The 13,982-nt window shown below is 42.0% G+C and overlaps 1 protein-coding gene across 3 annotated transcripts in view; it reads right to left on the bottom strand.

The window, feature by feature from the left end:
* Window positions 1-13,982, bottom strand: part of DOCK11 (dedicator of cytokinesis 11) — a 233,020-nt gene that overhangs the window by 64,260 nt on the left and 154,778 nt on the right. For all 3 annotated transcript variants that reach the window (XM_075573152.1, XM_075573151.1, XM_075573153.1), the window contains one exon: window positions 13,505-13,611. In XM_075573152.1, the coding sequence (XP_075429267.1) occupies window positions 13,505-13,611 (107 nt within the window). The remainder of the gene's footprint in view (window positions 1-13,504; window positions 13,612-13,982) is intronic.

Below are 13,982 nucleotides of genomic sequence, written 5' to 3'. Positions count from 1 at the left end.
ATTTACCCTATATATCTTAACTGTCCTATACTACACCAAAATAACCTATACTGCTTTCTTCCAGATCTGACTCAAGCTTCACACAGAACACATCGGAACCCCCCCTAACCCAGTAGACAGGTAGGGAACACATCTCCTCCAACTTATAACATTGCGGGAATGAGGTACCTGGACATTGAGGGACTGCGGATCAGGTAAGATCCCAGGCGGGATTGCTGCTTTAGATATTGTGAAGCGGGGACGTCCAGACACTGGTTAAGTGGTGCAGGAAACTAGTCATTCAAATGTGGCTTTTATTTCTAGATCCGACATTCACACACACACACACACACACACACACACACACACACACACACACACACACACACACACACACACACACACACACACACACACACACACACACACACACACACACACACACACACGTAACAAGGACTAATTGTAGTATAATGTAATAAATACATTTGTCAAAAACGAATGTTGTTCTGACTAGGAATTTATTAAATGTATTTTATTTATATATTTTATTTTAAAGCGGGGTTGGGGGCGGGGTTGGGGGCGGGACTAGGTGGCGAGTAGATTTTTTGGTTGGGCGAGTAGATTTTTGGGTGATTTGTCGAACACTGTGTATATATATATATATTTTTTTTTTAAGCCTGGTTCCAGCACTTCAGGGACATGGGGTTAATTCTGTGTTCAGGAGAAATGTTGCAAAGTGATCTATGACCTTTCCATGTAACAATCTTCATGTAACTCTTTTTGTTGTTGCATTTCAACCCACCAATCAGGGGCTGGGTCATATTGAATCTATAGAATAAGGGGAGTAAACCCCACGATGTTCGGAGCTCTGAAAAGTGTATATGTCTGGATATGGGTCAAGTGATAACCTTGGTTGCTTTGAAACTTGAAGGTAAAAGAAGCGATCCCACTGCAATCAGCATATAAGGCGTTATGTATATAAATGAAGCAACAGTAATGCAGACTTGAAAAACCTAGGGGGGGGGGGGCGTTGTGCAGGGGTTGGTAAGGAGACTGGATGAGAAGCTTTTTTGAAACTCCCCTCCTGTACTCACGGATAAACCAACCGGTGCCTGCTGCCCTTAGCCCGCCTGGTGTCTTCACTGCTCGCTCTGTTGAACTCCCGGCGTTTGCTCCACATGTGCGGCGCTTCGGAATGACGTCATCGCCGTCGCCAACCTGGTGAGTCTGGGAGGGTTAAACAGGACGCGTCACATATCCCAGATATCCCCCCGATACATGGGAAGGAGGTATCGTGGCGTCTGCCCCGTAGTGCAGGGGATCCTAGGCGTGCCCCAGCCGTGGACGTAGAAAAGACAAATAGAAGAAAACTCGGCGGTCACTGCATACGTAGGAACTCAGCCATGGACGAATATAAAATCAATATTTATTCAATCTTGGTGCTGGACATCACAGAGATTCACATCCTCTGACGCGTTTCGTTCCGTTAGGAACTTTATCAAAGAGTACAATGAATCTGTTCACAAGAACCTTAAGTAGGCAGGCTCCTTTCTCCCATTGGCTGGATATTTAATTAAATCAGTTGAAAGTAATTTGTAAATTACTGATTATAATTGAGCCCTTATGTGGAGACGAAGCCTGTCTACAAGGATATATTGTGAATATACAACAAGCATACAACAAGACAAGTGATGACGAAAAATCAATAAACAATTGATTAATAACATATTAAAAACAAGGTCAAGTGATGTGCAGCAACCCAAATATAAAATATATTAACATATATTAACAGTTCCTTTGCACTTGGAAAACATAATTAGATTTATGGAAGGAAAAATGATAATAATAAATATATATATATATATATCCCAAATATTAGGACCTAATGAAAGTTGGTTACACATTGAAAAATAATATATATATACATAAACCAATGCAATATCAAAGTTATATTTAAAGAGTTAATGAAGTGATATATACACACATACACATGTAGTGATACCAATGGACTTGTATACAATTTTGACAATGTTGCAAGTTTCTTATTTTTATTTTATTTTTTTATTTTATATACTTTGTTATTTTTTTATATATATACACAAGTTATATTGTATATGATATGGAAGAGTCAACAAAGCAATATAAACATAAACAACCTTGATAGTTGATGAAATATAACTCTCATAGAAATATGAATCACATTTGGGACAATACCAAAATCCAAACAATGGGAGAAAGGAACCTGCCTACTTAAGGTTCTTGTGAACAGATTCATTGTACTCTTTGATAAAGTTCCTAACGGAACGAAACGCGTCAGAGGATGTGAATCTCTGTGATGTCCAGCACCAAGATTGAATAAATATTGATGTTATATTCGTCCATGGCTGAGTTCCTACGTATGCAGTGACCGCTGAGTTTTCTTCTATTTGTCTATTCTACGTCCACGGCTGGGGCACGCCTAGGATCCCCTGCACTACGGGGCAGACGCCACGATACCTTCTTCCCTTGCATCGGGGGGATATCTGGGAAACGTGACGCGTCCTGTTTAACCCTCCCAGACTCACCAGGTTGGCGACGGCGATGACGTCATTCCGAAGCGCCGCACATGTGGAGCAAACGCCGGGAGTTCAACAGAGCGAGCAGTGAAGACACCAGGCGGGCTAAGGGCAGCAGGCACCGGTTGGCTTATCCGTGAGTACAGGAGGGGAGTTTCAAAAAAGCTTCTCATCCAGTCTCCTTACCAACCCCTGCACAACGGGCCCCCCCCCCTAGGTTTTTCAAGTCTGCATTACTGTTGCTTCATTTATATACATAACGCCTTATATGCTGATTGCAGTGGGATCGCTTCTTTTACCTTCAAGTTTCAAAGCAACCAAGGTTATCACTTGACCCATATCCAGACATATACACTTTTCAGAGCTCCGAACATCGTGGGGTTTACTCCCCTTATTCTATAGATTGTCGTCCTGTTCTGGTGGCTCAAAGTGTGTATATTTATACAGGACTTTACTTATTTCTTCAAGCACCATTTGGAAGGTTCAGTATATGGGGTTTATATCTTCTCATATATTCATACACCTTGGATGACTTTGTTATAAGGAACTCTGCCATTTACTCTATGTTTTAATAAAGGACTGTTTTTTATAATATCAACAAATTTTCTTTTTGCACACCATGGAGGAATCTAGTGGGGAGGAAAATACAGGATTGGATCCAGTGGATAATACATATGTGTTTAACTGTGGGGATGATACTAAAAGATTAAGAAAAGCAACACATTTATTTGATGGAACGTCTGTTGTTATTTGTGATGAACCCTCTGATTTGACTCATCATTTTGTCAAATTAGAAAAGCTGTTGGTTGAAAATATTAGACTCTGGTGGGATATCACCTCACTGGAGAACTATATAAGATGTAATCGTATTCCCAGGGGCCTGAGAATTAAAAAAGTTCCATCATTTGGCTTTACGAGCAATCAGTTTGAACCAGAGTGGATTGCTATCCTTAACACATGTTCTGTAAAACTGATGAACTTAATTAATCAACAAAAAATGACTGAGAAGTCAAGCCTCATGGTGGAAATTAATAATCTCAGGTCTAAATTACAGCCATTTAACAAGAGGGAACAATTCATCAAAAATGATAAAACTTTGTCTTCTAATGTAGAAATAAGTGAAGATTTAATCAGCGATAAAAAACATTTAAAATTCGAGAGGCATCGCGTTGATTATGTTAAGAACCAGGTTTACTGTTGGCAAAAACCTACTATGGTGAGGGAATTTACTGGCTCTAGTACCCCCAAGTCTAAAAAATATCCAAAACGCAGACCGGATAATCTACCCAATAAATCCATTCTAAAAAATACACGTGCAGAAACATCTAGCTTTGAGTCTGATTTCTCAGACGCAGATTCAAGAGCTCATTCAGTCTCTTTTGACAGATCACGTGATCACTCTAGAGACAGAGGGACCTCTAAATATTCAGAAAATGCCACCACCTCATTTACTCAACATAAAAATCCTAAGGGATCTGGGCAACCATCGTCAGCTTTTTTAGATCTGGGGGCCAAAAGCCGGGGAGAACGCGCAGATCCAAAAGAAAACGAGGGGGGCAGAGGAAGGTCCAAACGCAAGAAATACGACTAGAGCCTGTAGATAATATCATCAATCTGTCCGGGGTAGATTTAACTTTAGAACAACTATCAGTTCTGAACAAAGGATTAGGGTTTGCCCCTAGCCAAAATTTCCAGTTATTCCAGACGGTCATAGACCTACAAAAATTTACTAGGAAATTGGCCTTGAACAAAATGATGTCTACTAGAAATAGATTTGATGTATTAGAACCTTTGGAGGATCCTGAACAACCAGTTGTTGTATCTATCACTAATGATGTCCCAGTTTTGAATTTTAAGGAGAATTGCACACTTTCTGATATGGACTCCTTATTAGAACAGCAAGGAGAACCCCTCACTACATATAGTCAGCCATTTTTTGGCCGTGAGGACTCGGGATATCGTCCCAAATCATTGTTTTGCCCTAATTTCAACAGGGGGCCTTCCATCAATCTTTTTGAGCAACTGTTTGAGCGGGACCTACGCATATTGTCCAAAGGTTTTTCTAGTTCTTTTGTTAAATCTGGAAATTTGTCTTATTTAGAAGTTCAACAAATTGAATGTATTAAACATGAACATAACATAGTTCTTAAGAATGCGGACAAGGGAGGGGCCTTAGTCATATTGTCCAAATCCCAATATCATGCTGAAGCCATCAGACAATTGAGTGATAGAAACATCTATTACAATTTAAAGGGTGATCCTACATCTGAGTACCGTCTTGAGTTATTAGAATTACTAGAGACGGGTCAAATTCTGAATGTTATTAACAATAAAGAGTTTCTTTTTCTTTCCTGTCCACATCCCGTGATTCCGGTATTCCACCATCTCCCAAAGATCCATAAATCGCTGGTGGACTCCTTGTTGCGAGTATTGGATCTTTGGGAGATGGGTTATCGCGGTATGTGGACAGGTTTCTACAACCCCTGGTGTTCAAACTACCATCTTTATCAGGGATACTACAGACTTCCTCGTCAGTATACAGGAGTTACCATGGTCACATGAATACAGGTGGGTCACCATGGATGTGACCTCCCTGTATTCTATCATTGAACACAAACACGGTTTAGAGGCCACTGAGCACTTTTTGGATCAATCCACTTTATCTATTTCACAATGCACTTTTTTATTACAATCAATATCTTTTTTATTAACACATAATTCTTTTTTATTTGATTCACTTTTTTATTTACAAAATTTGGGTACCGCAATGGGCACAAGCTTCGCACCATCGTACGCGAATTTATTTATGGGTTTATGGGAGTCACGTTTTATTTATCACAGTAACAATTCATATTGTCATAAAATCATCTTTTACCGGCGATATATTGACGATTTGATCTTTATTTGGAAGGGAGACGAAAAATCACTATTTTCTTTTTTTAATTATCTTAATAATAACACATACAACATTAAATTCACTTTTGAGCACCACATTAATCATATTCACTTTTTGGACTTACTCCTGTATATTGACGCAAATAAAACCATACAATCTGATATCTACAGGAAGCAGAATTCGAGAAACACATTGTTATGTGCTCAAAGTTCCCATCCACGGTCGTTGATCAGGAACATACCAGGGGCTCAATTTATCAGATTGAAAAAACTATGCTCAGATAATGAGGTGTTTCTGTCCCGTGCAAGGGAAATGTCTGATAGGTTTCTAGAGTGAGGATATTCAGCAAAAGACATAGCAACAGCTTTCGCTAAAGCAGATCATACAGAGAGGAGTGAACTTGTGTGTAAAAAAATCAGGAACTATATCCCAAAAAAAGATAGAGAAACATTGTCAAGATTGGGCAATGAAAAAAGTCCTTTCTTTATCAGTACATACAGCTCACAATCTCAGGATATTTGTAAAATAATTTCTAAACATTGGCATACACTTTTACTAGACAAAGACATCCGCCCAATGTTGGCACAAGGCCCTAGATTTTCCTATAGGAAAGCCAAAACTTTGGCATCACACTTATCACCAAGCATGTTTAATTCTAAGTCCAACTTAACTCAAATTTCAAGCATTCCAAAAGGCTTTTATAAATGTGGAACGTGCTCTATGTGCCAGTACGCTTGCCAAAGTAAATATATTTCTTATAATACCAACCTCAAGAAATATTACATTAAGACTTTTCTCAATTGTAACATTTCATTTGTTATCTACATTCTTTTTTGTGGCTGCGGACAAAAATACATAGGCCGCACTATAAGACCACTCAGAATAAGAATATCTGAACATGTAAGGTTAATCAAGAAAGGGGACTTAAATCATCCAGTTACCAGACACTTTGCACAATGTCGACATGGGGGCATTAAAAACTTTTCTTTTTCTGCTATAGAACATATACCCTGCCAACCCAGAGGGGGTAATAGGGAAAATACGTTAAACAAACAAGAGATGTATTGGATATACACTCTCAACACTCTCCACCCACACAGCATTAACCATGAGTGGGAGTTAAAACACTTCTTACATGGTTGATGTCTAGGAGAGTCTTGAGAGTGTGTCTCCATGCATCTCAACATATATATTTTGGTATAAATTTAATTCAATTTATCATATTCAGTGCATTGTTCATAAATATAAATTGTTTGGATTTTGGTATTGTCCCAAATGTGATTCATATTTCTATGAGAGTTATATTTCATCAACTATCAAGGTTGTTTATGTTTATATTGCTTTGTTGACTCTTCCATATCATATACAATATAACTTGTGTATATATATAAAAAATAACAAAGTATATAAAAAATAAAAAAATAAAAAATAAAAATAAGAAACTTGCAACATTGTCAAAATTGTATACAAGTCCATTGGTATCACTACATGTGTATGTGTGTATATTACTTCATTAACTCTTTAAATATAACTTTGATATTGCATTGGTTTATGTATATATATATTATTTTTCAATGTGTAACCAACTTTTATTAGGTCCTAATATTTGGGATATATAATATATATATATATATATATTATTATTATTTTTCCTTCCATAAATCTAATTATGTTTTCCAAGTGCAAAGGAACTGTTAATATATGTTAATATATTTTATATTTGGGTTGCTGCACATCACTTGACCTTGTTTTTAATATGTTATTAATCAATAGTTTATTGATTTTTCGTCATCACTTGTCTTGTTGTATGCTTGTTGTATATTCACAATATATCCTTGTAGACAGGCTTCGTCTCCACATAAGGGCTCAATTATAATCAGTAATTTACAAATTACTTTCAACTGATTTAATTAAATATCCAGCCAATGGGAGAAAGGAACCTGCCTACTTAAGGTTCTTGTGAACAGATTCATTGTACTCTTTGATAAAGTTCCTAACGGAACGAAACGCGTCAGAGGATGTGAATCTCTGTGATGTCCAGCACCAAGATTGAATAAATATTGATTTTATATTCGTCCATGGCGGAGTTCCTACGTATGCAGTGACCGCCGAGTTTTCTTCTATTGGGTCATATTGAAGACTACTACCCTGCAGCTAGAAATGAGAATTTTTACTACACTATGAGTTGTGCGCTGTTTTTGTGATTTTGGGATGCTGGGCCATCCTTACTGAATAGCTGCAGACTCGTGTGCTGTTCCTACAGGAAAGGTTGCACTTGTATCAATTTCTTCACACCACTTGGTTTATTCACTGATACTTTTTGACACTTTTAATATGTTGATTTACATATTTACACTGTATAGGATATTGATCCTCTATTTGTCTTTGGGTATATCACTACAATACAGTAGTTGATTTTTATATCAACAATATACATTGTTTAGTAATTACACACAATCTAGTGCGCATTTATTTTTGTTTTATTGTCATATTTAAGACACCTGTCCTCAACTCTTTATTATTGTAACCTTGTTATGGCAGGAGGTATAAAAAGTTGGGGAGGGAGGGCCCTGTTAGTTAGCTCTAGCTCCCGTTCTATGTCTCTGGCTGTTGCAGATAGAGAGCTCCAGTGCCGGTCCCAGACCTGAAAAACAGTGCCTGTAGGCACTGTGTGGGGAAAAGAACAGGGGAAATCTCTTTAGGGAGGTACCTGCGCCTAGGTCTATAGGGTAACCCCAGTTTCCCCAGTTGGGAGTGTGTTATCAGTTTATGCACAGTTGTGGATACATTTTTTCCAATAAATTCAATTTTATCAACTCTGTAGTTCTGTCTGGCAAATTGATCCCTGGTGTGATAGTCCTGGTCTCCTGAGACAACCTTATACTCCCATGCCACACATGTCTATGATATTACCTCCCAGCTCTGCACAATCATTTTAAAGACACAGTCCTGTCCACACTGGCGCTTGTTTCTCTTTACTGGTGTGATGAAAGAGACCAGGATGGTCTCCTATACCAGACCCCAGGCTTACTTTTTGGGGTAAACACCTTAGAGTTTCTGGATGACTGGTTTAAAATATATAGGGCCCTCTTAATAACTTGGGTTATTGCAACATGATCCCACTCAGAGTACTTTGCAAACATGCTTGATATTATTGAAGGATGGGTACATTTTCAAATGTAATTTTGTTAAAAAAACAAAAGCAAACACGTAGTGGACTTTAAAAAAAAAAAAATTAGAAGCAAGACCCACTCTCCAGGAAAGTTTCCATTTATCAAAACCAGAACCAAGAGCCTGCAGAGACCTGGGGGTTTATTCCATATCAGGCAAAATAGTCAATTGGGGAATTTCGGCTGAAAGCAATGGAGAATATAGCCCAAACATGTCCTGATCAGTCACTTCACTACTTCACTACTTAGTGTAACCTACCTCATAAGGGGCTATTAGCAAGTTAGTCTATACTGGCCCAACCCTATGTTGCTATAGGGATCCTGACATCACAATGGAGTATTTAGGATAGGTGGAAGATTCTGGAGAGTCCGGTTCCTAGAGGACAAGAGAAGAGGAAGCTGGGGACGAGTAGATAGGGATACATCCATAAAGTAATAGAATAGAATAGAACAGGCCTCACTTATTTATTATGTTATAGATAGGGACAGTGCCCCTTAAGTTAGGATCCCAGAACATGGCTACTGAAATTCAGCAGGTCCCAGAGAGAGGAAAACAACACGAAACAGAGGGGCCCAGACAGAAAGTTCCGGGTGTTGGCGTACAGTATTAGCGTGACGTCACTTCCATCATGGAATTCTGTTACTGCACAAGGGATTTTTTCCTATCAAAACTCTGTACGTGCCAGCAAAGAAGTTTCACTTCAAAAAATCATACAAGACTTATCTACATAGAAGTAAATACTGTACTAGTCTGCAAATACTAATCTGTTAAAAAACAAACAAACAAACCCGTAAGTAATACACTTGACCAGTCAAACTTTCCAACAGTGGTAATAAGAAAAAGCTGTAGAAAACATCTGATACATTGACTCCCTTAACATCTCATTAACATAACATTAGGCTCCTACTGTATGTTCAGCAACAAATATAAAACTTCAATATTCAATATGGTGCAAGGATTCTTAAAAATCCCCCCAGATTGTATCCAACGGCGGATTCAGATTAATTTTCTCGGATTGTTCCGCAGACGTATTTTACCCCGAGGAACGGATTTTGAAGGGAAATTCTGGGGAACGGATTTTGATAGTTCCGTCCATCTCTAGAAGGGGCCCAAAAGACAAGCTACCAGCGGACATGGTGCTCATCCTAGACTGTCAGCGATTTTAGGGAACGGTCACTGAAACGCTATTGGGTGGAAAGAGACCCTATAGCGCATTCCTGTCAATTTTGTGTGTATGAATTAAATAAATATAGCCCATAGTCTGCTTGTTGGATGAAATTTTTCAAAAATACAGATAATACAGACTACATTTTAGCCAGAGGCGCAACCAACATGCTACTAAATCCAGCAATGTGGGGGAACCCGATAGTGCACAGGGTCTGGTCGGTGCTGGAAGTTCAGCTCAACTTCCGCGTCTGGCAACTCCTAGGGCCTCTGCCGCCTCTCTGCATGCTGCGTGGCCGTCGGGGGAGGGAAGGCTTACTCTATGGCCAATTTCTCCTCTCCTCTGTCTGCGAGTTTCCCCAGGACTTGAGGCCAGAAGTTGGGCAGGTATGAACTTCCACCTGTGTCACATGGCCATCTCAGTTCTGCATGCAGCCAGCTGCAGTACACAGTGACGCAACCAAGGGCCACAAACAGGTCAGGTTTTAAGGATATCCCTGCTTCAGCACAGGTGGCTCAGTCAATGACTGTGCCACCTGTGCTGAAGCAGGGTGTCGGAGATGTGTGCAGAGGTGAAAACAGGAGACTTCTTCTGGGGGAAATAATGTAGGCTTTTAAATCAACTGAAGTTTCAACAACAGAAAACACAGGCTTTTCCTAGACAAAAATGCAGCAACAGAAACTTTAGCTTCCCCAGCATATTAAAGTCTATATACATCTATAGGCGACTATGTAGATACCTATTGTCCTTATGTATCAAGGACACGCAAATGTGACCTGCCCAGCTCAACCATCCTCGCCTAAAATCCAGCAAGATAAATTACAGGCTTTTGTGAGATCAAAATCCCTCTGCGTCAGGGACTCGAATATACGGTATCCCTATGTAGCAAGGACACGAACATGTGGTTTGTACACAGACCAGTGGGTGAGAGAGACACTTCCCTTTCCTGCCTTTTAAACCCTTACTATACTCAGCTGGGGCCGGTCATAGCCCTGTCGTCCTCAAGACGGATTAACCATTACCTGGCTGATACTCAACAGCTCTATCTGTTGGTAACAGACATCCCCCTGTTACAACGAGATATCCATAAAACCTGACACCTGCAGCCAACAAATGGTTAACTCCCTCCTGGAGAAGGCCGGACCAAGAAGGAGCCACCTGGGCTTGGCCCTTTAATATCAGGAAGTTCACTCACTGGGCAGCGCCTTTATCTCACAGCCAGGCAGTCTGGTAGAGAGATAAAGGCACTGCCCAGTGTGTCACGCTGCCCAGTGAGTGACGCTGCCCAGTGAGTGACGCTGCCCAGTGAGTGACGCTGCCCAGTGAGTGACGCTGCCCAGTGTGTGACGCTGCCCAGTGTGTGACGCTGCCCAGTGTGTGACGCTGCCCAGTGTGTGACGCTGCCCAGTGTGTGACGCTGCCCAGTGTGTGACGCTGCCCAGTGTGTGACGGTGCCCAGTGTGTGACGCTGCCCAGTGTGTGACGCTGCCCAGTGTGTGACGCTGCCCAGTGAGTGACGCTGCCCAGTGTGTGACGCTGCCCAGTGAGTGACGCTGCCCAGTGAGTGACGCTGCCCAGTGAGTGACGCTGCCCAGTGAGTGACGCTGCCCAGTGAGTGACGCTGCCCAGTGAGTGACGGTGCCCAGTGAGTGACGCTGCCCAGTGAGTGACGCTGCCCAGTGTGTGACGCTGCCCAGTGAGTGACGCTGCCCAGTGAGTGACGCTGCCCAGTGAGTGACGCTGCCCAGTGAGTGACGCTGCCCAGTGAGTGACGCTGCCCAATGTGTGACGCTGCCCAGTGTGTGACGCTGCCCAGTGTGTCACGCTGCCCAGTGAGTGACGCTGCCCAGTGAGTGACGCTGCCCAGTGAGTGACGCTGCCCAGTGAGTGACGCTGCCCAGTGTGTGACGCTGCCCAGTGTGTGACGCTGCCCAGTGTGTGACGCTGCCCAGTGTGTGACGCTGCCCAGTGTGTGACGCTGCCCAGTGTGTGACGCTGCCCAGTGTGTGACGCTGCCCAGTGTGTGACGCTGCCCAGTGTGTGACGCTGCCCAGTGAGTGACGCTGCCCAGTGTGTGACGCTGCCCAGTGAGTGACGCTGCCCAGTGAGTGACGCTGCCCAGTGAGTGACGCTGCCCAGTGAGTGACGCTGCCCAGTGAGTGACGGTGCCCAGTGAGTGACGCTGCCCAGTGTGTGACGCTGCCCAGTGAGTGACGCTGCCCAGTGAGTGACGCTGCCCAGTGAGTGACGCTGCCCAGTGAGTGACGCTGCCCAGTGTGTGACGCTGCCCAGTGAGTGACGCTGCCCAGTGTGTGACGCTGCCCAGTGTGTGATGCTGCCCAGTGAGTGACGCTGCCCAGTGTGTCACGCTGCCCAGTGAGTGACGCTGCCCAGTGAGTGACGCTGCCCAGTGAGTGACGCTGCCCAGTGAGTGACGCTGCCCAGTGAGTGACGCTGCCCAGTGAGTGACGCTGCCCAGTGAGTGACGCTGCCCAGTGAGTGACGCTGCCCAGTGAGTGACGCTGCCAGTAAAGATCCCGTTTCCTTTAAGGATTATTTCAAGAGCTCTGCTGTTTGCTGTTGTTTTGCAGGGAGTTTTTTCCTCTGAATTGTTTGAATTGGACACCCCGTACCCGAGGACATTTCCGCTCCGAGATCTGTTTTTGTGCTTGTAATCAAGACCGCTGGAAAGAGTCTTTCTTTCCGTGCTGCTATGTCGCTTATGGTTGTATTTACATTTTGATGTTGAGTCACTGCACATTTTTTTCACTCAAAGTGTTATTTGTGCTTTATTTTTAGACTTTTATTTAAATGCGTCATGTAAATCGATAAGTGCAAACCCTGCCAGAGTGCTCAATAACCGGGTAAAGGTCAGTGGTACAGTACTCAAACCAATGTTTGCAACACTCCCCTAAGCCGGGCGCCACACCGACCCGACCTTTTAGTGAGAATGGACACCAGGAAGTCACGCTTAAATGAACCCTGCCCACTCGCCACTCACAGCCACTACTGGACGTTAACCTTGCTAGACGGGGCTCTATGGTTTGGTAAAGCGCTCTTATCCCCCAACATCCGCCGCGACAGAGGCAACAACACGCCTCAAAATGCCCCCTCAAAAGAATAAACAGTCATTAAAGTATTTTCTTTACTTTTCTGTCTCCTTTCTCTTTTATTTAAAATAATTTTTATTCAACAAGTACTGTACAAGCATGAAACACTATGACCTCATGACAAAGGGACAGGTGGGTGGGAACTTTCCTGGCAAAGTGCGGACTATCTTCCCGCCCCTGCACAGGATTTAGAGAATCCTCCCAGTCCCCCCTCCCTTATACCCCTTGTCAAGAACCAATACGGTGAGTAGAGAATGGCTTGGGGAGATACATGGCACCATAGAGCCTAGTCCAGGCATTAATGCCACCCTGTCACCTAAGGACTTCAACATACTGTATTAACATCTGCAGTATTAACACCAAATCATATTTACCAGGTTGGAACAGGCCAAATGTACCATATGTTGGGCATGTAAACAGGGTATTCACATATTTCTCTGGAGAGCATACAGTACACAAGAAAATGTTCCTGTTACCTATGCTTAATATATTTTGGATTTCGTAATACATCTTAGCATATGAAGGCAGGCTCCCTGACAGCCAATTACTGCATTGCACATACTCACAACAGATACAGAATGGATACCACCAGAGATAAAGATTGCTTTTAACAAAAAAACTTCACCTCACTGTAGTAGACGTCCATCATGCCAGCATCCTCTTTCATGGCAGCTTCCTCATCAATATTGGGAGTGATCTTCTTAAACACAGAACACCCACTGTGGAATAGTTCTACAGATAAAAAGTATGACATGGTTTCAACACCCACTCGAAGGTATACAGCTGCGACAAAATCTGACTTTGGAAAATGAAGCCGTTTGTATACTGTGATTTCTATAAGGCTAATACTGTAAGATGTATCATACACTATAGCAAGATACAGTATGAGGAATTCACACTAGCTGAAGGGAATCTAATTTTTGGGGTTAAGGATACAGGATGAAATAGTTACCTAAGCAATTAACTATAGCTGACCCAGATGTAACTTTTAACTAAAATGTACAGGTCACCAACACTCTTCTTTCCTTGTATGACATTTACACCACTTGCCCTCACTAAAGGCTATAAACGTTGCTAGGTTAATTTTAATGTCATTAGAATAT

Source organism: Ascaphus truei, chromosome 16 (genome assembly GCF_040206685.1).
Source record: "Ascaphus truei isolate aAscTru1 chromosome 16, aAscTru1.hap1, whole genome shotgun sequence".
Lineage (NCBI taxonomy): Eukaryota > Metazoa > Chordata > Amphibia > Anura > Ascaphidae > Ascaphus > Ascaphus truei.
This window is presented reverse-complemented; position numbering and strand designations above follow the sequence as displayed.